The 27,733-nt window shown below is 36.0% G+C and overlaps 1 protein-coding gene across 5 annotated transcripts in view; it reads left to right on the plus strand.

Moving 5' to 3' along the window:
* Nucleotides 1–20,095, plus strand: part of EPHB1 (EPH receptor B1) — an 890,754-nt gene extending 870,659 nt beyond the window's left edge. For 3 of the 5 annotated variants that reach the window (XM_074214828.1, XM_074214827.1, XM_074214825.1), the window contains 4 exons: nt 11,991–12,184; nt 14,701–14,856; nt 17,962–18,034; nt 18,505–20,094. In XM_074214828.1, the coding sequence (XP_074070929.1) occupies nt 11,991–12,184; nt 14,701–14,856; nt 17,962–18,034; nt 18,505–18,546 (465 nt within the window). In that variant the 3' untranslated portion in view covers nt 18,547–20,094. Of the gene's footprint in view, nt 1–11,990; nt 12,185–14,700; nt 14,857–17,961; nt 18,035–18,504 lie in introns of all 5 variants that reach the window. The other 2 variants (XM_074214824.1, XM_074214826.1) reach the window with 1 other exon arrangement.
* Nucleotides 20,096–27,733: the final 7,638 nt, after the last annotated feature.

Below are 27,733 nucleotides of genomic sequence, written 5' to 3' on the forward strand. Positions count from 1 at the left end.
AATTTTCCAGGTTATTTGGCATGAGGAGGTTATCCCCCAAGAATTAAAGGATGCCTCCATTGTCCATCTCTTTAAAGGTAAAGGAAATAAATTGTCCTGTAACAATCACAGGGTTATTTCTCTTTTAGTCATTACTGGTAAGATCTTTGCTAGAATCCTTCTCAATAGGCTGATCCTTAACCTAGAAGATTGTTATCTTCCTGAGAGCCAGTGTGGCTTCATAAAGGGTCTAGGGACAGTTGATATGGTATTCGCTGCCTGACAACTCCAGGAAAAATTCCAGGAACAGTACAGAGGTCTGTGTATCACATATGTAGATCTGACCAAGGACTTTGATACCATCTGTCATGAAGGTTTATGGAAAATTATATCAAAATTTGCTTGTCTAGAGAAGTTCATCAGTATTGTACATCAATTCATGACAGTGTGCTTCCCAAGGATTCTGGAAAGTGGATGATGTTCTCAAGATTTCACAGTCATTAATGGAGTGAAACAAAGATGTGTTTAGCATGATGTTTTCAGTCATGTTATCAAATGCCTTCACTGAAGATGAACATGATCTCAAGGTCAGCTACGTAACTTATTCAACTTGAAAAGGTTACAAGCCAAGACTAAAATAGAGGAAGTGTTGGCGCATGATCTTGTTTGCAGATGATTATGACTTCAATGCAACCTCTGACGCTGAGATGCAACAAAATATGGATGGATTCTCAGCTGCTTCTGCTCATTTTGGTCTAACAATTAACAATGAGAAAACACAGGTATCCCATCAGCCAGCATATGTGGAACTATTGATTACAGCAAATGGAGAAATTTTGAGTACTGTGGTTGTCCACTTACCTTGGCAGTGTCCTTTTCAAGGAGGTCTTTTCAATACATATTGCCAGGCTAGTTCAGTATTTGGGAGGCTCTGAAAAAAAGTGTGGGAGAGAAGAGGTATTAGACTGACTACCAAACTGAAGGTCTACAGTGCCCTTGTGCTGACGTCATTGCTGTATGTCTGTGAAACCTGGGCAATCTACCAGTCCCAGGTCAGGAAACTGAATTGTTTCCATTTAAATTGTCTTAGGAAGATTCTGAAGATCACCTGGCAGAAGAAGTTACTAATCACTGAGGTCTTTGCTTGAGCTAAACTGCCAAGCAGTCCAACATTACTACAGAGAGTGCAACTGAGATGGACTGGACACATTGTTAGACTTATGCCAGACTTATGCTTGCCAAAAAAATATTTTATAGAGATCTCACACAGTGCAAGCACTTACAAGAGAGACAGAAGAAGCAATACCAAGACCCCTGGGAGGTTTCATTGAAGGACTTTAGAACTGATTACACAGCTGGGAATCACCAGCACAGGACCACCCAGTGTGGCATGCCCTCATCAGCAAGGGGACTATACTCTGAATTGAAGCAGCTCAAAGGAATATGACATACTTAAGTTTAGAGTACCCACCCAGGTGTTCACTATTAACTATACCCGATCTGTGATAGAGCATTCTGAACTCATATTGCTCTGATCAGCCACAGTTGGTCACACTGTAATTTGTGATATCATAGTGATGTCATTTTGATCTTCTTTGAAAATGAAGGACAAGAACTAACCATCTAATGAAAATTTTGTTTCTGATCCTTTTCTACTCCAAAAAATGTCACCAAATATTTTAGTATATATTGTGTCTATTCTTTTTGTCATTGAATTCCTTGGGAAATTTGCTTCACAGTATCTTCTTTAAGTCAAAGAACATGGATATCTTAATCTCTTTCTTGAATAACACATATTGCATAATTATAAATTACTTTTCATAATGGTGGTACAATTCAGAAGTCCACAAACAGTGCATTAGTATTGGGCATGAGTTTTTAAATTTGAAAATGAAGAATCTTTTACTGTTTCACTTAAGAAAGGTTTAATGTGAAAAGAATTGACTTAGAAGACAGAAGACATGACTTACCTATACCTGATAACCCAATTAATTTTAGGGCAGTCAGTAATTCTCTTCCCTCCTCTCTGAGTCTAAGATTTCTCATATGAAAAATGAGGGGATTAGACTAGACTATCTCTAAGATCTCTTCCAGGTCTAACATCCTATGACTTAAGAGAGCCTAGAGCTAAGATTAGGAAATCCTAGGTCTATTCTTCAGTCTTCTGCTTTTGACTGCCTTCAGGATGCTTTGTCACTATAATCCAAAAGTATTCAAAGATATGGCAAAAGTTTTCCAAGTTCCAATCCAAATATGTGGATTAGCTAATAACTTTGGGACTTTATGAGCTGTTGTTTCTAAAAACCTCTCTAGGTTCTTCACAGATGACAAGAGACTTGTTCAGTTATTATACATTGTATCTGACATTTTGTGACCAACTTTAGGTTTTATTGCCGATTCCTTTTCCAACTCACTTTATAGATGGGAAAATTGACATACACAGAGCTGAGTAACTTGCTCTGTTGTTAAAATACATCTAGTAAGTGTTTGAAGATAGATTTGAACTTAGGAAGATGAGTTTTCCTGACTCCAGGCTTGGCATTCTATGTACTGTGCTCCCTACCAGCTGGAAAGTAGTAGTGAAAGTAATAGGCTTTACAGATATATTTTAAACCTAGATATAAACATTGTTTAAACTTTTTGCAGTACATTATTAACAACATTAATATTATTCTGTAAATGCATTAACTCACTTGATCCTCACTAGTATCTTTACACCCATTCTGGAATTTAAGAAACTAAGGCTGCAATGGATTAAATTTGATAGGGTGAAGACTTAAATTCAAATCTGTCTCCCAGGCCAGACTTCTTTTCAAGGAAGAATGGGAAAGAAAGCTTCCAATCTATTGAAGGTCTTTTTAATTTTGCAATTAACAAGAAGCTAGCTAGCATCCCACCTACCAAAGAGGTAATTTTGTACATATTTCATATTTACTTATTTGTGGATATATTTTTCATTTTATATTTGTATTCCTAGGGCCATTAGATTTGGTTGTTTTTGTTGTTCAGTCAGTTCAGTCATGTCCAACTCTTTATGACCCCATTTGAGAGTTTCTTTCCATTTCCTTTTCCAGCTCTTTTTACAGATAAGGAAACTGAGGTAAGGAGGATTAAGAGACTTACTCAGGATCACACAGCTAGTGTCCAGGAACAAATTTGAACTCAGGTCCTCCTGATTCCATCCCCCACCCCCACTTTATCCTTTACACCATTACACCACCTACCTGCTTGACCAGTAGAAAATGGGTCCTTAATTGAATAAATGAAAGGCTTTCAGAGCTCTATTTTCTTTAGGGGGACTGCAATTAAAACATATCACTAATTATATTTGACACCCAAACTCCAGTTTAGTCTCCTATGGAACTCTATACTGTAAATGACTCCTGAATTTGAAGTAGATTTTTTTCAGCATCCTTGTGTTTGAAGTTTAAGAGTAGTTAGCTCAGTAAAACATAAAAAAGCAGAAAACAACTCCCAAGACTGAAAGTGAAATCAAGTTAAGATTGGTTAGTGGTCTGCAGTCTCAGTTAGAGTTTTCTCCTTAAGGTTTATAAAGAATGATTGGATTGCTCTGGTGGGCAATATGTATGAAGCCAACCTATCTTGAGGCTTAATTTCTGGTAGTCTAGGACCCTTTCCTAGTCTCCTCTCAGTAGGTTCAGATCTAAGGGATTACTGAGGTTTGATACTAAAAGCATAAATGGGTAAGAACGTGTGTATCCAAATGTAAGTTCAATATTGTGCATACATCTCTACATTCTAGTGCTAGATATCTGTGACTGTAGGATAGTCTATTGTCTTGGATTAGCCATGCTTTTTCTCTACTCCAGTGGTGTATATAATATATAATTGACTATTGATTTAGAGGCTATTTTTATGAAGTGCAAGTGCTCAATGATATGGTATTTTGGATCCTCATAAGCACCAAGGGTAAAAAAGATGACATAGAAATAAAAATAAGCCCATCTTGTGATGCTCCAAAAATAGCTTCATAAAGCAGCTTCTTTTTATATATAAGATCCTAGGATTTAAAAGAAGGACCCCTCAATATCAACCTCATTCATTTCCAGATGCAAAAACTGAGGCTGGGAACCTGAAAATGGTTTTTCCCAAAGTCACACAGTCAGGTCCTCTGACTTCCATTTTAGTATTCCTCTCTCAACACTGGATTGTAGAGACTATACAATCAATTTCATTTAAAAAAAAGGGGGAGGAACCCTTATCTTGAAGGTATGATTTTGAATTCAAAGAGATCCTGAGTAAACACATTTCCACACCTTAGGATCACACAGAATTTTTGATGTTGGATTTCCATAATTCACAAATCAGTATCATCTGCAAAGTTGTGGCAAAACACAGCTGAATGTCTTTCCCTGGCATGTTTCCTCAATTAAAAAAAAAAGAGATTTTATAATGCCCGAACTTGCCTCATTTTAGAATGACTGTGATGAAGTATGGGGCAGGGTTAGGAGGAAAGGAATATCACTCATTCAGAAATCCCCCTAAATAAACCATAGCATAAGGGATGGAAGCATGGAGGGGAAGTAGCCATGGCTTCAGACATAGCCTTTCTCTTTCAAAACTATTCAAGTGGTAGCTGCAATGGATTTCACAGATGACAATTGGAAGGCTTTCAGAAAGAGAATTGCAAAGGCAAGTCAGAGTGCTGGTAATTGGACTTCAGGAGCCCAGGAAGGCCTTTGAACATGCACAGAGAGTTTGTCAGCCAGAGCGAGAAACTTGGAAGTTCTACTGCTCGGGATTTGATTGACAGAGATAATGAGAGTGCCAGTCTCTGTGGAGAGGAAGTGCGGTTTTATTGAAACATCAGAGCTCAAATTAACCTCCCCATGCCCCAGTTCCTTCCATAGACCTGCACACCTCCACTTCAGTCTTTGCTTATTCCAGAGCTGAAGGTTTGAGCAAGGACCGCCCGCCATCCAGTTCATTAATGGGGAATAAAGCACCGGCTTGTGTTCAGGCTTTTGCTTTGGAGAGTGATGGGGGCATGGGGAAAGGACGTGGCTCTTTTTTCTTTCAGAGCTTTAGCCATTTCAATAGATGGAGGAGAATCCCTCTATAAGGCTTCTTTTCATTCCAGGGATTCTGATGTACTGTTTTACAGGTTAGAGTCTCTCTCTCTCTCCCACACAGATAATTCTACCTGGAAGAAAAGTCTGTTAACACACAGTTACCTGATTGAAACAGTTAGACCCTTTTCATTACATGGATAGAAGCAAAGAACAGACCCTCATAGCCAGAGGCACCAAATAAAAGGGGAAATAAAATATATTTGAGAAACAGCAGTGAAGGTCTAAACAGCAGAACTAGCTAATTCAGGGAAAAAAGTCAAATGCTTTAATAATAAGGGCCCTTTAGACTGGTTCTGTTCTATTTTACCTTACTGTTGTCCCTGATCAAATCACTTGAATGTCAATCTAACTTTGTATCTAAGCACAAAATCACTGGTTGATGGAGAAAGGGACTTTGGGGATTATTTCTTCTAAATTCTTCTCAATTTACATAAGACATAACTGGAATCCAGAGGTGAGTTGATTTACCCAGGGTCACAAAGCTAATTAGTTTTACAAGTGGGCCTGAGTCTCAGTATGGTTCTCTTTCTATTGAGGAAGAAGTATGGCTTAATGGACAGAATGCTGATCTGACAGTCAGCAAGACCTGAGTTGAAATTCTACCTCAAATAATTATTAATTTTATAATTCTGGACAAGTAATTGATCCTCTCTTGCCTTCAGTTTCCCCATCTGTAAAATGGGGGAAATAATATCTTTCTCACAAGGGTTATATAAGGATCAAATGAGAAAATAAATATAAAGTACCTTCAAACCTTATTGTACTATATGCATGTTAGTTACTAAATTTTTTTATTTACTATGTCAACTATGATATATTGCCTTTGTTTCATATTACTTTGCTGGAGATCAGGCCAAAGAATGAATACACATACAAAATACACAAATACATATATACACATATGTTTATATATTTGAGATTTTTAAAGTCATTGCTTAAGATATCCTGTGTACCAAGATTTAGTCCACTAGGTTGCACAACAAGTAAAAAAATTGCCATTCACTGACAGGGACTATCTGATAGAAAGTCTCAAAAATATAATAAAAGATTTTTCAACAGTAAGTACATTAGACAAGAAAAATATTTTGTGAGCCAACTTTTAATATAAACACAGTAGTTTTCAAAAATTATTCTTTTTTTCTTTTTTTCCCTCTCTCTTTTTTTTAAACATTTTTTGTGAGGCAATGGGGTTAAGTGGCTTGTGCAAGGTCACACAGCTAGGTAATTATTAAGTGTCTGAGGCTAGATTTGAACTCAGGAACTCCTGACGCCAGGGCTGCTGCTCTATCCACTGTGCCACCTAGCTGACCCCAAAATTATTCTTAATGAGAACTAAGAATAATCTGTACAATATCAGTATTATAAAGAAACACAACTTTGAAAGACTTAAGAGCTCTTATCAACATAAGGACCCCATGCCCCCATCACTCTACCATTAGAGGACTAATGATGATACATGGTACCCACTTCCTAGGAGAGAAGTGATGAATTTAAAGTGAAAATTAATTTTTTTAACTTAATAAAAACATGGAAATTTGTTTTTCTTGACTATCGATATTTCTAACAGGTGGAGAGGAAGTTATGTTTCTTGCTTTCTTAGTGGGGGAAGAATGAGAAAAGCCCAATGCTAGTAACATCAATTATGTATTTTTCTTTGGTCTGTGACTTTCCAGGGCCAAAGAATTCATGACTTAGCAGCCAATTTAGTGTCAATGAATCCCTCTGTATTTAGTCTTTTTCTTTTCTTTCTTTCTTTTTTTTTTGCAAGGCAAATGGGGTTAATGGCTTGCCCAAGGCCACACAGCTAGGTAATTATTAAATGTCTGAGGCTGGATTTGAACTCAGGTACTACTGACTCCAGGGCCAGTGAAACATCCACTGAGCCACCTAGCCACCCCCAGCAAGGAGATTCTACCCATATATCAGGGACTTTCTTCTAGAAAGATCTCTTGACATGTTATGGAATGACAATTAGTCAAAAAAAATTTTTTTAAAGATTTTTTAAGGCAAATAAGGTTAAGTGGCTTGCCCTAGGCCACACAGCTAGGTAATTATTAAGTGTCTGAGGCTGGATTTGAACTCAGATACTCCTGACTCCAGGGCCAGTGCTCAATCCACTGCACCACCTAGCTGCCCCAATTAGTCATTCTTGATATTGAACTCCCCCATCTCTTTTTAGCCTTATATATCTTTCCATAATTTTTCACTGATGATATACTGTTGATATCCATAAGACATTCTGCCAGAGACCATAACTTTTCAGTGGGGATGGGTTTGGAAATGGACAGTAGAAGAGAAAGAAGTTAATCCACACAGTTTTATTGGAATATTGTAAGATCAGCACAAATAGTTGTGCACGGTTTGTTATAAAATATTGCTTGCAAAAGTCTGTTTCTTTTGATAGCTTCATTATGGATGTCCTTGATTTAAATGTAGATAATCTTCCAAAAATTTTGTAGAGATGATAAACATATGGATTGGCTGTTAATGATGCTTCCTCGGGTGACTTTTTATATATATACAATAATAGAGTTCATGTTTTTTCCAAGTCATTATTTAGCAATATTGACTTTTGTTCCAAAAGCACCCTAAAATTGATATCTTTAGGACAGGAAAAAATTAGGGGAATGGTGCCATTCAGCAAATATTCATTGTTACCATCTACTATTCCTGTCCCCTCTCTTTTTTTTTTGCAAGGCAAATGGGGTTAAGTGGCTTGCCCAAGGCCACACAGCTAGGTAATTATTAGGTATCTGAGACCAGATTTGAACCCAGGCACTCCTGACTCCAAGGCTGGTGCTTTATCCATTGTGCCACCTAGCTGGCCCTGTCCCCTCTCTTTTAATAGATTTGGAACCCTTCATTTTACAAATAAGGGAAATAGGGGCAAGAGACTTTCCAAACTCTCATAGATAGCAAATGAGTAAGGATTTGAATTCAGGTACTTTGATTCCTAAATTAATGAGAATTTCACAGTATTGTTCTTCCCTTCCAACATTGCTAGGTGGCACAATGGATAAAGCACAGAGCTTGGAATCAAGAAAAACTGGCTTCAAATTCAGACATTTACTGTGTGACCCTGGGCAAATCATTTAGCCTCTCTATGCTTCAGTTTCCTTATCTGTAAAATGAGGATAACTGTAGTATCTATTTCACAAGGTTATTGTGAGGACTAAATGAGATATTTATTCAATGCTTTGATAGAGCATGGCATAGAGTAGTCACTTAATAAATGCTTATTTCTTTTTACTGTGATTTTATTTGCATTCAGTTCATACTCTACCTATAATATCTCCCCCAAATAATTTTACTGATGACTTTTCCTTCTTTCCTCCTTCCTTCCCTTCCCCTTCCCCTCCTTTTCTCCCTCCCTGCCTTACTCCTTCTATTTTTTCCTTCCTTTTGTCATTTCTTCCTTCTTCCTTCCTTAACTTCTTCAGTTTCTCCTTTTTCTCTCTTATTCCTTCTCTCCTTCCCTTATCCTTTCTCTTTTTTCTTCCTTCCTCCCATACTTCTTCTTCCCTTACTTCTTCCTTTCCTTTCTTCCTTCCTTCCCTGCTTTTTTCCTTCCTCCATTCTTCCTTCCTTTCCTTCTTTCCTTCCTCCTTCCTTCCCTCTTTCTCTTCTATTCTTCTTTCTCTCCTTCCTTCTCCTTTTCCCTTAAACTGTTTTACACAATGTCAATGAATACCAGGAAATTCTACTAGTCACAGTTGGAAGTTTTGCACTCTTCAGTATGAAAGCAGTAAAAGTCTGATTGTATGAAAAGCCTTAAATGTGTTCCAGTCTGATCAGTTCATTTAGGGAACATCTAGAAGCAGTTTCCCTCCTCCAGACAAACATTGCATTTTCTTTCTCCCTTTTTTACACTTTTTTCACTTTCTACCTTATTCTCTAGTTTACCTATGTACCTGTCTAATCTTATATAATTTTCTCTACTACAGCACAAGAAGTAAATCATTCACTTAGAGAAAGGACAGGGTTTCATTTTTTATATCTTCCAAAGCACCTAATATAAAGCCCCCCAAAATAATGGTTGAATTGACTGTAATCAGCAGTCACATGTCTCTTAGAGAGCAGTAACATATTTATCTGAGAGCTTTCCTTGGATTCATGGCAGTTCATGACTCTGAGTTCAAGAAGTAAAAGGTTTGAAGACAATCTGAAATACCCAGAACATTATTTTTTCTTTGAAAAAAAAAAAGCTGTCTTAGAATTGCTGGTGACCTTGGCAGTCTGACTTAATGCTAATCTTTAGGACAGGTGTTTGTATTGGTATTAGGATTAGGTCCCTGCACTAGGGAAATATTTTTCCTAAATCCTCAAAACATCTTGATTCGAGGGAATTAGTCATCTTCAGTAACGAACTTTCTAAGCATCTATGGTGACTTGTGAAAGTTTAAAAGAAAATCCTGAAGTGTCAGAATACTGTTTGAAAGTTTAAATGCTTCATTAGCATAGATATTGACTCATTAAAAAAAACTTACAGATTGTCCAGTCAAATCCCTTTACTTTAAAGATGGAGAAACTGTGGCCAGGAGAAAGCAAGCAATTTGCAAAAGTGGCAAGTTGTGACTGAATGGTAGGGAATAGAATTTAGATTCCTTGAAAGTAGAAATTGTTTTATTTTTATCTTTTGATTTTTATGCTGGTAGAGTACCTGCATCATAGTAGATATTTACTATGTGAGTGTTGATGGAGTGATTGAACAGACCCTTGCCTTCCTGCTGACACTTTAGTTGTAGTCATTGAAGGCCTAAACAGTGTTAATTAAAAAACATACTTTTCTTAAGTTAAAGAACATTAAATCCTCCAAGAAAGTTGTCTCCAATAATAGCAACCTAATGACTTAATTGCAATGGTGAAAGTAGTGATAATGTCACCAAAAGAACAGTGTACTCCTCACAAAGCATTTGTTCCTTGAATCTCTTAATGATTTGAACAACTCCATGCATTGGCCAGTAAGAAGCCATCAACTGAGAGCACCTGAGAAACTAAGTAAATAGAGCCCTAGCCAGTCAGGAAAACTCATCTTTCCTGAGTTCAAATCCGACTTCAGGCATGGACTAGCTGTGTATACCTGGGCAAGTCTCTTCATCCTGTTGGCCTCAGTTTCACCATCTGTAAAATAAGCTGATATTATGATATCTTTGCAAAGAAAGCCTGAATAATGTCATGAAGAATTTGACATGTCTTTAATTTTAAAAATTTTAAAAAGAGTTCTACATGAATAAAATGACTAATAAATGAAAGCATAGGGCTTTGGGAGATAGAGTAAATAAAGGGGTATTATGAGGTTCAAATAAGAAAATAGATGTAAACTTTGCAAATCTGAAAGCACCATATGATTAGCCATTATTATTATGATGATCATTAGTCCTCAGTCACCTAATCTTCAATCTGGGGATGACTATTCCCTGAACATTTAACTGCATTCTTCCTGCGCTTAAGCAAAGCTGTAATATAGTATATTGAGAAATGTTCAACAACCAGTTGCAGGGGGAGAGGGGAAAAGAAATCATTTATAGCTGTTGCTAATTTTTGAGGTTTAAATGTTCATACAGAAAATCTAGTAATTGTTCTCTCTAGTCTAAAGTTGGTTAGAGCTGATTCCAGCACACCTCTGGGTGAATGGATTCTCATTTATAAAGACCAGATGAAGATATGAGATCAAGAACCTAAATAAGATAAGCTTAAGTAATTTAAGTCAAAAAAGCCCAAAGAAAAATAGAATATCAACTTCAAAGAGAATCTGAGTCTGAAGAATATATGTCAATCTATCAATCAGAAGAAACCATGAACCAATTAAAAAGTGTACATGGATACTTGAGAGAAAATTAACTTGGATTAGATCATCTTTCTTAATGGACCAGAAATCAGCTTGACTGTGTGACAAGTTCACTTCTTTTGGTTGCTTGTCTGGAGTTTTATAAATAAAGAAGCAGGAATCAATGAGTCTGTTTATTGGAATCATTAAGATGCTCCCCTGTCATTTAAATTGACTGAATTTTTTCGTTTTCATTTTCATGTTTGGTGTCTGCAGACAAAATTTCTGAATTTCCTTCCAAATAAAGTTTGTCACGAAAACTGCATAAAAGGAACAGAAATGATGGAAGATATTTATATTATGGCAATCCCACTGTCTAATTTTCAATATCTTGTTTATATTCACCTGAGGGCAGCTAAATGGAACACATGGGTCTGGAGTGAGGAAGACTCATCTTTTTGAGTTTCAATCTATCCTCAGACACTTAATAGCTGTGTGACTCTGGACAAGTCATTTAACCTGGTTTGTCCCAGTTTTCGCATATGTTAAATCAGACAGAGAAGTAAATGGCAAATCACTCTAGTATCTTTGCTAAGAAAACCTCAAAGGGAGACATGAAGAGTCATACACCATTAACAACAAAATATTCCACCTCCCTCAATTTACTTGCTAGGTGACAGTAGACCAGTGAGAGGTCTCTGAGTTTTAGTCTGCTCATCTGTGAAATGGGAATAAAAATACTTGTATCACTCATCTCATAGGAATTATGGGAACATTAATGAAAGCATTACACAAATGTGAATTACTTTATCTCAGTGCTTTTTTTCTTTGTTTGTTTGTTTTAGTTTTTGCAAGGCAATGGAGTTAAGTGTCTTGCCCAAGGCCACACAGCTAGGTAACTATTAAGTGTCTGAGGCTGGATTTGAACTCAGATACTTCCTGACTCCAAGGCCAGTGTTCGATCCACTGCACCACCTAGCTGCCCCCTATCTCAGTGTTTTGATACAGTCGATCCTTAATCAATATTTATTGAACTGAATTAATTCGATACTCTCTTAAACATAGGCAAGCTCTATTCATGTGTAAGAATGAACTTCATGTACTTGTGTTGGAAGTCACTTTAAAGTTTTTTCCTCTTTCCTCCTCTTTAGGTCATCAATGCTATTGAACAGGACTACCGACTCCCCCCACCCATGGACTGCCCTGCTGCTCTGCACCAGCTTATGTTAGATTGTTGGCAGAAGGACCGCAATACCCGGCCACGCTTTACAGAGATCGTCAACACCCTGGATAAAATGATCCGGAACCCAGCAAGTCTCAAGACTGTGGCGACCATCACCGCTGTGTGAGTTTCAGGGTATCCCTGAAAGGGGAAAAAAAGGTCATGGGGAAGTTTAATTAAGAAAGAAATAGTAAACATAAGAAGAGGCAGCATGGAAGAGTGACTATAGAGCCATTTTTGAACTAGATTCAAGACCTATATTCAAGTCGCAAATCTGGAACTTGGCATAAATTGGCTGTGTGACTCTAAACAAGAGTCACTTAATCTTTTAGTTCTCCAGTTGCCTTGATTTTCTGATTGACCCAACTGGATCATTACTTTCATTAATTAATAAAAACAAATGGAAGAACATTAACTTTCTCACTCAACTTTTGAGGAGGCATCATAAGCCTGGTCTTAAATTGGTCTTAAAGCTAAAAGTCCTAGATTTGAGTACTTGTTTCATCAATTATTTTCTGAATGACCTTGCTTGAATCATTTCACTTCTCTGAGTCTCATTCCCCATTCATAAAGTGGACATTATAATACTTGTTCTCACAACAACCGTGAGGATCAAATAAGACAGTGCACGTAAAAGTAATTTACAACTCTAAGGTCTACATAATGGAAAATAATTTTTCATTTCTATCCCCTCCCTTTTGATTAAAATGTACAGTACTTCTAAAATGGTTAAGCAGTATTAGGAGAATCTCTTCAGTCTGTACATTGCTTTAGCTTCTAATTTAGTCTTTATCCCCCCCCCCCCCTCTGCAGTTAGTATATCTGGCATGATGTCATGTTTTCTCTTTATATGGTGAAGTTAATTTCTGAAACTCTCCCACTATATAAATCTAGTAAGCTGTCCATTAAAGAGTGAATAAAAGGCGTGGAAAGAGCATAGGGATCTGTAGTTAGGACTACTACTTGACCTTCAGAACAAAAGAGGACCATACCAACTAACCAAATATTTGGAAGTGTGAGTTGCACAATTATATTTGTTGGAGTGAGGGGTATGCTGTGCATGCTTCTCACTTGCCTGTACTATAATCTTCCATCCCAGGTCCTGATCTATAGGAAACCCAACTATTGGGGATAGTCTGGTTACTACAGGTGTTTCTTGGCCTTACATAGTTAGCTTTAAGACTAGGAAAATGTCAACTGGTCATTCATTGGACTATTTTGCTCTGCTGTTAATACACTCCATAGAGCTAGATGTTATTGGATGTCACCAGAACTGTGAGGCTTTCCAAGGCATGGACCCTTTTTACTTCAGTCATTTTTCAGTCATATGTGACTCTATATGATTTCTAGACAGAGATACTAGAGTGATTTGCCATTTCCTACTCTAGTTAATTTTTCAGTTGAGGAAACTAAGGTGAGCAAGTTAAGTGATTTGCACAAGATAACAGCTAGTAAGAGTCCGAGGCCAAATTTTTAACTCAGGAAGATTAATTTTCTTGACTTCAGACCCAGCACTCTTATCTAATGCACTACCTATCTGTCCTCAGATTAGGAGTATAAGATGATTTTTTACTTGGAATTGATATCATTACTAATTATCAATTAAATAGAAGCTTATTTCTATGATGATACTACAATATCTGTGCAGGTATTCTTTATACTTTCTCTAGAACTTCAGGAATCAGAAGACTTTCATTAAAATTCTATTTCTGATGCTTGCTTGCTTGCTTGTATGATCTTGGGCAAGTTGTTTAATATTCTTGGTTCTCAACTTCCTTATTTGTAAAATAAAGGGATTGAACCAGAGGTCTCTCCCATTCTAGATCCATGGTTCTCTAATACTTTATTACCCCCCCAATTTATATGATTGTTATTTTTCTGGTGATGATCTCTTGAGAATCTATCTGAGAAAAGATTGATGGTTCTTCACTTGTCCTACGTTTGAAACCTCTACAATTGGTAAGAATTACTAGAATTGAGGGTCTACCACCTAGTTTGACAAGAATTCTATTAGTTCAGGTCTATGATAAAGCTTAGAGAAAGACAAATATTACTTGATATGCCTCATTAGAAAGCAAATCATTAATGATATCTTAATTGATCTTCAAAAAAAATATTTCCAAGTAGGAGGAATTCAACTTTATAGGTGAAAAAATTGAAGATGTGTTATAGTCCCAAGGTCACTCTGCTAAACAGAGCAGTAAAATACATTCCTATTTCAGTGACTTTTCCATTTCCTTAGGTTACTTCAATAATAGCAGAGCAAGAATAATATATAAATGAAAAAGACTCAGGGCAGAAAAGCAAAACAAAAACTAAAAACTAAAAATCCAACCATTTTTTGGATGGTGGAAGATAATTAGATATTGGTTAACAAAAGAACTGCCAAATATCTTTTACTAGTGGTATTATGAATTAGGATACTATGTATCTATCTAGAATTAAGTATAATCCTAACTGGAGGCAAGAAAAGGGGTGAGATTTCCCCAAAAGAACCATGCCTACCCTAAATTCAACCATGATGACATACTTTTCTCCAGAGCTATTCCGTTTAATCCTGTTTTCAGTCTAAAATATTGATCAGTTCTTCCAACTCTCTAACTCAGCTGGTTAACTCTGGCTTATTTCTGTCATTGCAGGCCTTCTCAGCCCCTGTTAGATCGTTCCATCCCTGATTTCACTGCCTTTACCTCAGTGGATGATTGGCTCAATGCTATTAAAATGGTTCAGTACAGGGACAGTTTCCTAACTGCTGGGTTCACCTCTCTCCAACTGGTTACTCAAATGACATCAGAGTAAGTAGATCATATGCTTTTCAACCTATCCAATAAGGATTATTAGATATCTCTCATGCCTTGGGATTTGACCATATGTGACCTCATTTCTTTTCACAATTATAGGTATGAGTGGATAAATGGACAAGTAGTATATATTGGAAGGACAGAAGGGAAAACTTTAGATTAGACCAAGTGGGACAACTTAAAAGTTATATTTATGAATTATTTGCTTATTCCTGGGATTTTCTTTCCCACAAGTTTTAGCTTTGTTTGGTTTTTGTTTTTGGTTTGGTTTTTTTTGCAAGGCAAATAGGGTAAGTGGTTTGCCCAAGGCCACATAGCTAGGTAATTATTAAGTGTCTGAGGCTGGATTTGAACTCAGGAACTCCTGACTCCAGGGCTGGTGCTCTATCCACTGTATCACCTCATTGCCCCTTCCACAAGTTTTAAAACTCAAACCATCAAGGAAAGTCTACAGATAGAAAGCACAGGATGCAAATACTTAAGCGAAATTGTAGATATATTCATTATATAATCTTAATACCTTGCTCAGAAGTACAGGGAATGTCTAGAGATTTTATACAAGTAGCACTTATGAAAAACTACAAACCTGTACCACCTTGTTCTTCATCCTACAGTAATGTCTCTATTGAATTAGAAGAGGTTTTTATTAAAACTGAGGGTTAAAGTTCATCCTATCAAAGAAAACTATATTACCCTTCTTATGAGTGATGGCTTGGCCCAACCACCTAGACTTGCCTTATTTAGCATAGTGAATCTCCCTGTCTAGTACACAAGACCAGACTACCCAGTGTTCATTATCCAGCAGCCTATCTCATAAAACACACATGAGAGTTTAGAAAAGCAATGTCCAATTGTACCATTCCTCTTATCCTTTATTTCATTCAGCATAGAGTCATCAATTCTTTCAGTTACTTTAGAAATGATACTTCCAAGAAACTTGTTAGACAGAGGATATAATCATAAGACACAATATTTGCCTTGGACCCTGTACTACAATGGCAACATCCTTGTAGTTTCAACTTTGTTTCCTGGAGAATTGCCATTGTCAGTGATAACAGGGACACAGCTCTCTCTTGGGAGGTTGTTTGGATATGATTCTAAACTCAGATCTACTAAACATCAGAATTCATTTAATTTTTCTGTTATAGACCCTGGGTACATATCCAGATATTACCTAAAAAGACAACTCCTGCCATTATAAATTACTATCAAACACTAACTAAAACATAAAAATGCAACACTTACAAGTATTTTCTACAAGTAGAAAATTCAGATTGCAGGTGTAAAATGGACACTACAGGATGATTGTCAGAGGCTTGTCAAGGATGGAAATGACTGCATTAAAGCTATGTTCCCTCTTATTTTGCCCTCTATTTCTGACCACTAAGAAAGAGAAAGTACATAACCAGTACAACAGGGCTTGGTAGAATAATTGGCCCCAGAAGAATTTTCTCCTCTGTTTGGAAATATTCACATGCAAAAATAGCTGAAGGAGGGAAAAAAAGAATAATCTGACTGGAAAGTGAAGTTGATATATAGGGAGTTTTCAGGCTAGAACTAGAAACTCTGGATACAATTTGGTATATTTTAGGAGGGAAACAAGCCCTAAGCAAAAAGCTGGTAAGGCTCAGAAATGTAAATTCAAAAATATATAAGAAATATATGATTATTAGTGATAATAATAATCCTTATAGCCATAATATGTATGATTCAAGTGAACTGCAACTCAGGAAAAAATTGTAGCCTTGCCAAAACAAATTAAGAAGGAGAAAATTGGTATAGGAAAAAACTATATCCAATACATCTCCTCCCCTCTTTGGTCTGGAGAGGACTGTGGAGGATAGTCTGATAAATTATGATTTCAGCATTTGAAAGATATATTGTTTCTACCTTAAGTAGGCTGTGGCAAACTATAGTTTTTTATTTTGTAGGCTTACTGAATCTCAAAAACTTTTTCTACCGAACCATTGAAAGAAGCATGATTACAATCTAATCTTTTGCCTACCCCTTTCCTAGCTACCAATGGGCAAGTGTAAACAAACCAAAAGTTTTATTCATGTCAGTGTTTAGAAAATTTTATAGGAATTCACATAAAATATATACTAGAAGCCAAATCAATGAGACTTCCAAAAGATTTTTTTGGTTGAGATAGTTGTCATTTTTCAATCATCTTTCTCAGAATTTCAGGACCTTCCATTCCAAAACAGGGATAGAAAATCAGTAGATGGAAAGGAATAATGAAAGCATGTATACCTAACATTTACAAATTTCTCAAAATGTTTATTTTGAGTGTTGAGTTTAAAGGAAGGATCAATGGGATCCTGGTGGCATTGTTGGGGGGAGTATAGCATATCTCAAACAAAAAAAACCAAAAAACCTAAATAAACTCCCACATCTTCAGTTTTATTCTTAAGGTGGGGTTTCATTCTATAAAGATGGAATGAATGAAGTCAATCAAATAACTCTACCCACCTAAAGTAGGTGATAAAAATCAATTAATCACAAATACAGGTTTTAAATTAGAAGTTTTTAATGTGAGGTCCATGGAAAGATTTTAAGTGGTTCATGAACTCGGGTGGACAAAAAATATAACTTTATAATCATTAAACTCTACCTGAATTTTAGTATTTTTTCAATTATTTAAAATCAATATTTTGAACAGGGGGTCTATAAGCTTTACCAAACTGCCCAGGAGTACATGATACAAAAAAAAAAGTTAAGAGCTTCTCTTTTATAGTATATGCAAAAAGTTTTCAGAACTGAAATGCCATTGAACAAGAATGCTGTTTTATAGCCTCTCCCCCACCCCATACACAGTTTTTAAAAGCCAAGACCAAAGGCTACCAACTCCAGGAAGCCTTTTTAAACCTCCTTAAGCAGACTACTATGAGTTTCCATTGTACATTATTCAAACTTCTTTTAAGCAATGATATTCTAACTTTCATTGCTCTTATTTCCTTGTCTTTTATTCCCTATTAGACTGTAGTCTTTGAACTTGGAAATTGGTGCCTTGTACAGTAGGCAAATATAAGTGCTTCTTGTATGAATGAATGAAATTATAGTGAGTTGTTTTTTCTGTTTTTTTTTTTCCTCCCCCAGAGACCTTCTGAGAATAGGAGTGACTTTAGCAGGACATCAAAAGAAGATCCTGAACAGTGTTCATTCCATGAGGGTACAGATGAGTCAATCTCCAACCTCAATGGCATGAGAATTCTTGTTTTCTGAGGGGTAGGAGTGGGAGGTAAAGGGACAAGGGTTGAAAGGGGAAAGAGAGTTAACAAAGCTGTTTCGGAAAGGTTGGCTTTATCAACTGAAAATCATAATTCCACCAATGAAGAGTAAACTGGACTTGATTTTTTAACAGGCAACTTCCATTTCTCACTGACAGAAGCACCTTTATGATGCCCTGGGAAACCAAATATGTAACTATAAATATGTAAAGATCATATATGTAAAAGGAAATGAAGACAAATTAATGTGTATTGGGGGAATGAAAAATAGACTCAAATCCTACCATCAGTGAGCAAGAGTCATAAACAAATAGGAAGAAAGGGAAGGAGGTGGAGGGAAGAAACAAAAACACTTTTTAGTTCTTCACCAATGACATTTCTTTTCTTTTCTCCTTTTGTACTCCTCCCCTAGACCCCTGTCCCTTCTCCCACATCCATTTCCCTTTGCTCATGACCTGTGTGGGAAAGGTTCTTCAAACAAATTGTCCAGCGCCTGAATCTCAAGATGTCTTTCTGTCAGTTACCAAAGGACTTTGCTGACCACTGCATGGGGGATACAAACCAAGTCAATTAATGTCTTCATATTGAAGAAGAGATGTACCTTCAATTGAAAACCTTGTTTTTCTTTTGTTTGCATTTTTTGCAAAAAGGAAAAAGAAACCACAAATTGGAAAAAAAGAAAACCTGTTTATGTGCGTGTGAACACGAGTGTGTGTGTGTCTGCATTGTAAAATGACTGTGGCATCATTGCTTGTTCATAACAGACACAAACAAAAGACAAGAACTGCGACAGCATCAGCACCATCCCTCCCCAGGACATCGGGAACACTCATAGGTTGTTGACTTGAATTTCTGTTTGGCCCAGCCCGACTACTGCTTTCATTGGGTTTGGGGTGGGGAGAAAAAAAAGAAGGGAAACCAAACTCATAATAGCTTGCAAACTCAGAGACAGGAAGCAGAGAGCTTTGAAATGGATCTTTTTTGGGCCATGCTAGAATAGTATTGACTGTTGGATTACTGGCAACTGGAAAATAGGAGAAAAAAAAAGTGTGTGGAGAATATTCTCCAACATTCCAGTAACATATAGATAGGTGGCAAAGAAGGAGTCTTCTTTTCTAACATGTGGACCTAAGGGTTTTGATCTTAAATACTGGCTTAGGTTGTATGGCTTCAGAGGTATGTTCATATGTTTCTGTGTTTCTCTTTACACTATTCTCTATTGTACCTCATTGCTCAATTCACTTTTGTAAATTCCACTTAACATTTAAATATTTTTAATTTTGCCTTTTACCTTAATCTCCTTGCTAATTTTATCTGTCTAATTAAAATGAGCAGAAGCATGTCTGGGTTTACATAGAATGGTGTCAGAGTGTATGTCCATGTGCCAGTGGGTTTCGCCTGAATAAACATGGATGCCTACAAAAACACCTCCCCATTAAACTACTTGCTATCTGAGAGCATTTTCAATTTGGAGTACACTGTAACATGGCCAAGAGAAGAAATTCAGAAGCTACATTTCTGTCATCTCATTGAAAGCACTGGCCGATATACAAACTAAACCAATACACTAACCCAGTTTTGTCACACACACACACACACACACACACACAAACATTATTGGCTTCAGTGTTTTCATTCCATTTTCAAAACAACCACTTTGGATATCTTTGTAAAATTCCATATCATTCAACATACTTCTAAAGAACACTTTCTTGTTGTGAATATTATGATGGTGCTCATATGCGTGTGTTGATGTATAATTAAAAAGAATAATGGGATTGCTACAATTCTTGTATAATAAACAATTATGGCTAGAATAGTATTATTTTCAGTGCCAGAAACCCTCATTATTAGGAGAAATCTATAGTTATCAAAGATCAAAAGACCTATCAAAATCTGTTCACCAGATAGAGATATAATCTCTTTTTTACCACTTCATAATTTATATTTCTCTCCTTAAAATATCTGCTGTCCATATAATCTTAGATGAACAAATGAATGAATGGATGAATGAATGCATATGGATACCACACTTTGCAACAGATTCCAGGTCCCCACTGAGAGGCCTCCCCGCCCCCCCCCCCCATCAGTGCAGGACATAATCAGGCAGACAAGCAAACTTTTCCTTATTAATTGCTTGACAATTCCATGCACAATTTACTAATTGCCCCAAAGACTTCAATCCATGAAGTGTCTGACAAGCCCAGGCAATGCTGTTAATCTACTCTCAATTTTCCACAGGAATGAATTTTAATTTGTCACTAAAGAGATCATGCTGCATTCTTAACCCTGGTGTCCCCATATTGGGCTCAGTGGAAAACTGTCATCTTTGTAGCAGACAGATTGTTTCAAGGAGAAAGCAGGGTGGCTTCCTCTAATTTAGTTTCTTCAAAGGACAACAGAAATAAAATAACATCATTCAAAATGGATAAGGAACTTGGAATAAGAATGGTAATTATGGGAAAGCACAGCTTGCAATTGGGTAAAACTATAACTAAGTCGTAAAAGAGGGAAGTGCAATTCACTGTCCTTTATCCCATTTAAAAAAATTTTCCTTGCAACTGCCTGAAGGCCATTCTCTGAAAGCACTGGGGAAAATGGGTACAAATCATAACATATTATGTCTTTGTGCAAGATTTCTCAACATGGTACCTGTTGTATGAAACATTCTGATATTGGAGCAATAACAAAAGAATCCAGTCATTCTCAGGGATAATAAAGCTGTGGGAGAAACTCACAGGGTGGTTTTATCTCCGAATTGTTTAATACCCCCTCACTATTACTCAGCTGGCATTAATCACATTTTCAGGGTAACTGCATGCAGCACAGACATACTCCTCATCCACAAGCTATGTCAGGCATCCCTGCATTTTAATCAGGCCCAGGCATAGCCCTAAATTTTGCACTTGTTTGAGGACCAAGGGCTTCAAGTGTTGAATATATTTGTACCTTCCAATTCAATAACTTCACAACACAGAAGAATGCAGTGCTCATATTACAACCAGGCACTCATTCCTCTAAGGATATTAGACAGTATTAATAACCATATGGCCCATAACTGAATTGAAGTTTATTTGAATCACAGGGAGAAAGGTACATAAGAGTGAAGAGTATTCTGGAATCCTAGAGGGTATGTCTCAAACTCCTAGGCTGCACTGACTCCATCCCACCCCTATTTCTTCAACATTCCCAAGACAAAAGGAATGAAAAATAAGGCGGGGGAGGAGTAAACACCTGAACAGAGCATTCATTTGGCATGAAACTTTAGAGCTTATAGACATTCAAGTTTATAGATAACAAAGAGAGTTATATCCTATAAAGAGCACCTGAGAATTTTTTTTAACAAATCATGAAGACCATCATAAGGCCACTGGAATTAACTGGAATCTATCTTACTGTGTTTTCTTTTTTCCCCCTCTTCTTTCTATTCCCACATTTTAACTGTTTATATATGAGGCTGAAGGTGGGGAAATTAATACTTTGGATCAGTTCTGTGCTTTGTTTTTATTGATAATATATCATCCTTCAAAGAGCTAATTCATTCATTGAAGGACAATATCACTTCTCCATAGAAGACTTCAAAACTTATTTTTCCAATCCTTTCCTTTCACTGAAGATCATGCTCCATGTACAACTTCTTGATTAGTTCTTGCATTTTTATGTTGTTATAATAGTATCAGAATTCATATACCACTCTCATTCATATACCACTCTTTGCAAAGTATCTGGCTCATGTTTTTTCATTCAACCTTCAAAACATTTCCATGATATTGCTGCTAAAGAGGAAACTGAGGTTGAAGGAGATTAAAAGACTTGTCCAGGGTTGCACAGCTGGTCAATGTAAAGAAAAGAATTTGAATTCATCTTCCTTACTCTATGTACAGTCTTTTATCTACTATTCCACTTTATTCCTCTCCATTAGTAATAATAGCTAAAACACATGAAGCAGATATTTTAAGATGGGGCCCAACTTGTTAGGAGTCTTGTCATTTTTCAAATTTATTATTTTTACTGTTCTTTAAAAAATATTGAATTCCAAGTTCTTTTCCTCCCCCTAGTTCCTCTCTTATCTACTGAGAAAGCAAATAGTATGTTATTTATTACACACAGTCATATAAAATATAATCCACATTTCAAAAAACAAAAATAAAAGAAAAAATGTACTTCAATTTCACTAGTTCTTGCTCTCTGGAGGTGGACAGCATTCTTCAGAATTGACTTGGATGATTTATTGCCCAGACTGAATGAGTTATTCACAATTGAGCACTATCACTACAATGTTACATCACTTCACTCTGAATCAATTTATATAGGTCTTTACCAGGTTTTTCTGAAATCAACTTGTTCTTATAGCACAAAAGAATTCCATAACATTCATATACTACATTTTATTGTTTTTCCCAATTGATGGGCATCCCTCAACTTCCAATTTTTTGTCACCATAAAAAGAACTGCTCTAAATAATTTTGTACATATACATTCTTTACTTTTTCCTTTGATTTCTTTGAGATATAAACTTAGCAACTGTTTTGTGAAGTCAAAGGGTACAGTTTTATAGCCTTTGGGCAAAGTTCACATTATTTTCTAGAATGACTGGATCAGCTTATTGCCAATGGGATCCGAGGTTGCCAATTAAAGATAGAAAATGAGGGTAACTGAAAAAGGAAGGACTTAGCATGCTCCCTATGTTTTTAAAACTGCTCAGGATTTATTGTAAAATACTGTAAAGTAAGCAGGTTAAAATTTTTCTCCTCCTGGAGAGTCAACAAGCACTTTTAGGTCAGAGTGAATAACAAAAAAGCTAGGTGATGTTGCTTGGGAGACAGAGAAATAAAGAGAGACGAGATAAAGAACAGTCAAGCAGAGTTGACTGGGCCAGAGGGTGGACTGGCCCCAGGTAGAAGTCCAACTTATATTTTTATAGACTTTCCCATTATCTGGACACTGAGGGCAAAAGGAGAAATCCATCCCCCTTATTATGACCAAAACCAAATAGAATGTTGGAAGCTGAAGTAGAATGATGAGATAGGATGCATATTTTACATTTAACAATGAAATGATAGGAGTCAATTAGAATCTTAAGAGCAAAGAGCTTTCCATCCTTTAACAATATTTAACAACATTAAAGATTACAGAATTTGTTTCTGATAATAAATTTTCAACATCCATAATTCTCTGCATCAAACTCACAATTCCACCAACAGTATATTAGTGTATCTATATTTCCACATCTCCTTCAGCAATTGTCATTTTCTTTTTCTGTCATGTTAACCAATATATGAGGTGGTACTTCAGAATGATTTTAATTTGTCTTTCTGTAATTAATAGCTATTTAGATAATTTTTACATGACTATCAATAGTTTTGATATCTTCTCTTGAAAACTATCCATATCCTTTGACTGTTTATCAATTGACAAATGGTTCCAAATTATATAGATTTGACTTAGTTTCATATATGTGACATGTATGTGTACATATATAGATTTGAGAAATGACTTTTAGCAGGTAAACTTGCTATAAAGTTTTTGATTTTCTTCTATCCTTTTTGCTCTCTTTTTACATTGTCCCTTCTCAAAAAAAGTCTGCTTTGCTTCTGACCATTGCTTCTCTTAATCTACTCTCTCTTTTATTATCCTACACCTTCTCTTATCGCCTTCCCATTAGAAAATATGACTCTCTTTTATGGAATGCACACAAAAACATTTGTGTATATTTATGCACAGTAATCATGCATATGCATATATAATCTTCCTCTTTGTACCAATTCCAATGAGAATGAGGTTCAAGCATTACCTACCACCTTTCCTATATTCCCCCTCCAATGTAAAAGCTCTTTCTTGCATACCTTTTATGTGAGACAACTGTTCCCATTCTCTCTTTTCTCTTCTATTGCATCCCTCTTCTCATTTTTTGAGATCATCCCAACATAATCAACTCACATCTGTGCCCTAAGTCTATGTAGACTCCTTCTAATTGATCTAATATTGATAAAGTTCTTTAGGAGTATCATCTTCCTATATAGGAATGTAAACAATTTAACTTTTTTTATTGCTTATCACTTCTTTTTCACATTTATCTTTTTATGCATCTCTTGAGACTTGTATTTGAATGTCAAGTTTTCTATTCAGCTCTGGTATTTCCATCAGAAATGTTTGAAAGTTCTCTAATTAAATATTCATTCTCTCCCTGAAAGATTACAGTTTTGTTGGGTAGATTTTTCTTGATTGAAATTCTAGCTCCTTTCCTTTTTGAAATATCATATTTGAATCCCTTCTGTTAATTTAGTATGTAAGCTGCTAAATCTTATGTAATCCTGACTATGACTCCACAATATTTGTTTTGTTTATTTCTAGATATTTGCAATATTTTTTCTTTTACTTGGTAGCTCAGGAATATGGCTATAGTATTTCATAGAATTTTCATTTTGGAATATCTTTCAGGAGGTGATCAATGAGCTCTTTCAATGTCTATTTTATTCTCTGGTTTGAGAATATTTGTGTGTTTTCCTTGACAATTTCTTATGTGATATCTAAGCTCTTTCTTTGAACATAGACTTTAAGTAATTCAATGAGTATTAAGTTGTGTCTTCTCAGTCTATTTTCCAGGTCAAGTTTTATGAACCCTTCCCATTGTCATCTACTTTTTGTTTTGACTTTGTTTTATTATTTCTTGATGTCTCATAGAGTCATTAGTTCTCCCCATCCAATTACAATTTTTAAAGACTTATTTTCTTTAATGAACTTTGGTACCTCTTTTATCATTTGGTCAATTCTGCTTTTTAAGGATTCATTTTCTTCAGTGAATTGTTGTACCTCTTAAACCATTTGGTCAATTCTGTTTTTAAAGTTATTATTCTCTTCAGTAGACTTTGTGCCTCTTTTCCAAGCTATTAATTCTCTTCACAATTTTCTTTTATCACTCTCATTGCATTCCCCAATTTTTCCTCCACCAATTCTTTTCTCTTAATTTAACTCTTCCAGGAATTCATGTTGTTCTTATGTCCAGTTGGCATCTTTTGTGAAGCCTTGTTTCTTGCTGTTTTCATAATAAGGGCTTTTTTTCCTAAGTTTATCTCTTGGTCTTGTAGCTGTAGTGGGTTTTTATGGACAAGTTTTGTTTTTGTTGCTTGCTCATTTTTTTCCAATCTATTTTTTTGACTTTGAAGTTAATGTTGGTCTCTGCTCACCTAAAGGTGGGGAGACATTGTCCCAAGCTTCAGGCTCTTTTGAACTGCTGTTTCCAAAGCTATTTGGAGGCATCTGCATGTTTTTGATGCTTCCAAGATAATGTGATACTGGGAAAGGTGTAGTCACTATTCTCCTATTCTGCACTCTGGTTTTTACCCAGAAAGAGCCCCTGTTCCTCTAACAGCTGCAAGTACTAGTGTTCCTCTTGGCTTTGGAACTGAGACCAGAATCTCTGTTTTCATTTGACTGATCAGCAGTACAATCCTACTTCCAGTGTAAGTTCAGGGACCCTATAATGTCTTTCTGAACAGTTTTCTGATTCCTTTACCTTCTTGGGACTGCAAGCTCTTAGTGTCTCCACATGGAATTCTGGCTTTCTTTCACACCAGGGTCACAGTTTGTCTTAAGACTGGAAAAACATTTCACTCCAAAATTTTGTTGACTCTGCTGCTCCAGAATTACTTTTAAGTTTTATTTTAATTTATTTGGAAATGAATATTGAGAGGGTTTGACTGGGTTACTACTGCAATTCACTGGTACTTTAAGGTTTGTAAAGCACTTTACAAAATTTATTTCATTGATCCTCACAACAATCTTATAAGTATGGTTCTGTTATATTTCTACTTTACAGATCAAAAAAATGAGTCTCAGAGAGGTGAAATGACTTACCCAGGGCCTCACAGTAAGACAAGCAAAATTCAATCTTGGATCTTCCTTACTCTGTATTTAACCAACAACATTCTTTGTCACTTTAACTGCATTACATATTCTACCATCACCTCAAACTTAATATGTGTAAAATCAAGCACATCAATTTCCCTTGAAAAAATACCCTCCCTCCAAATTTCACTGTATACTTTTATACAACTACTTTCAAAGTCACCAAAGTTTCAAATTGGAGGTTATCTTTGATTCACTCCTTCTTCCCTTGTAAAATTTGTTGTCCTTACTTAATATTTTTGCTTGGGAATCTAGCATTCAAGAGTATGGTTAAGAGGAAAGAGTGATGAGTACATTAATTAAGAAGACACAGGTCCTACCCCAGACTCGTATTTGCCATCTTTCCCTTGCCAAGCTAGTTAACCTTTCTCAGACTCAGTTTGCTGATCTGTTAAATGCAATACTGATATCATTTATTCCAGTAGATTATTGTCAGGATCAAATGAGATAATGCAGGCAAAGTTTACAGACCTTAAATAGTTATATAAGTATGACTGAATCTAAAATGTCATTTATTTCCTTTTAGTTAGTATAGTTGGAATAAAATTGGGATACCTTGCTACCTGACAAATGATAGTATTTTTATATTAGTCATGTGATAAGAACAACCAAATTTTAGCCTGTGCATGGCTAATTTTAAAATGGCCTAAATTTTCACTTGTAGTTTAAAAATAAAAATAAAATCTCATAAAAGCAGTTGAGCAAAGTAATGTTAACCAAGAAAGAAGATAGGTTGTGGAAAGCAAAGGTCTACAAGGAGCAAAAGGTACAACAGGATGAAAAGCAGGGACCATGATAAATTCAAGAGTCCAGACAGCAATAAGTCAGAGGTTGACTCTGTGTCATAAATCAAGAATACATAAACAGTAGAGAGAAAAATGTCAAAGAATAGTTAATGTCCATGCAGATAGTCATCAGTCAGGTAGTCTACATAGGCTAAGAGAAGAGAGAAGATTGGAAGTACATAAGAAATGAAGGAACAGGAGCAGGTAGTCATCATGGGGCACCAACCACAAAAGCTAAATTTTGATACATAAGCATCTTCTATCTTGGGCTCAGCTACTTTCATGCTCCCATCAGTCTGATAGAACTCAGTGAGAATAGCTTTAGGAATAGTGAGTATGATTCCTGGCAACATCTTGCTATGTGGTAAATGAATGCAAGTTTAGGTAGCAGACAGGGGTCACTGGAAGAGAACTTTCTTCTTGATAAGAATATAACTTTCAAGAAATATGACCTTTTAAAATGAAATTCTTTAAGAAAAATGAATAGGTATAATGGCTTCATTTGGAATCTTTATTGTTAATTCTGCTTTCTCTATTCCTTTCAAGCTATTACATATTACTGAAGAAAAGCATGAAACTTTTCTTATATGGTTCATATAATCCGACAAACATCTAGAGATTGAATAAGATATGGTCATTGGTCTAGTAATTTATTCTACACATTCATTGTATTTAACTTTATCTTGATTTTGAGCTCTCTTTAGGACATCCAATGTGAAATATCTAATAGACAATTGGTGATGTACTGAAGTTCAGGAAAGAAACTATACCTGGATAGAAGTCATAAGAGAGAGGCAGGTGGGTAGAGGAGAGAAGAAAAAGAAAAAATGAGAAGGAAAGGAGAAAGGAGATAGACAGAAACAGAGACAGAAAGACAGTGGGATATAGAGAGAAAAAAGAGAACAGAGGAACACACAGAGACAGAGAGAGAGAGAGAAAGAGAAAGAA

Source organism: Macrotis lagotis, chromosome 1 (assembly GCF_037893015.1).
Source record: "Macrotis lagotis isolate mMagLag1 chromosome 1, bilby.v1.9.chrom.fasta, whole genome shotgun sequence".
Taxonomy (NCBI): Eukaryota; Metazoa; Chordata; class Mammalia; order Peramelemorphia; family Peramelidae; genus Macrotis; species Macrotis lagotis.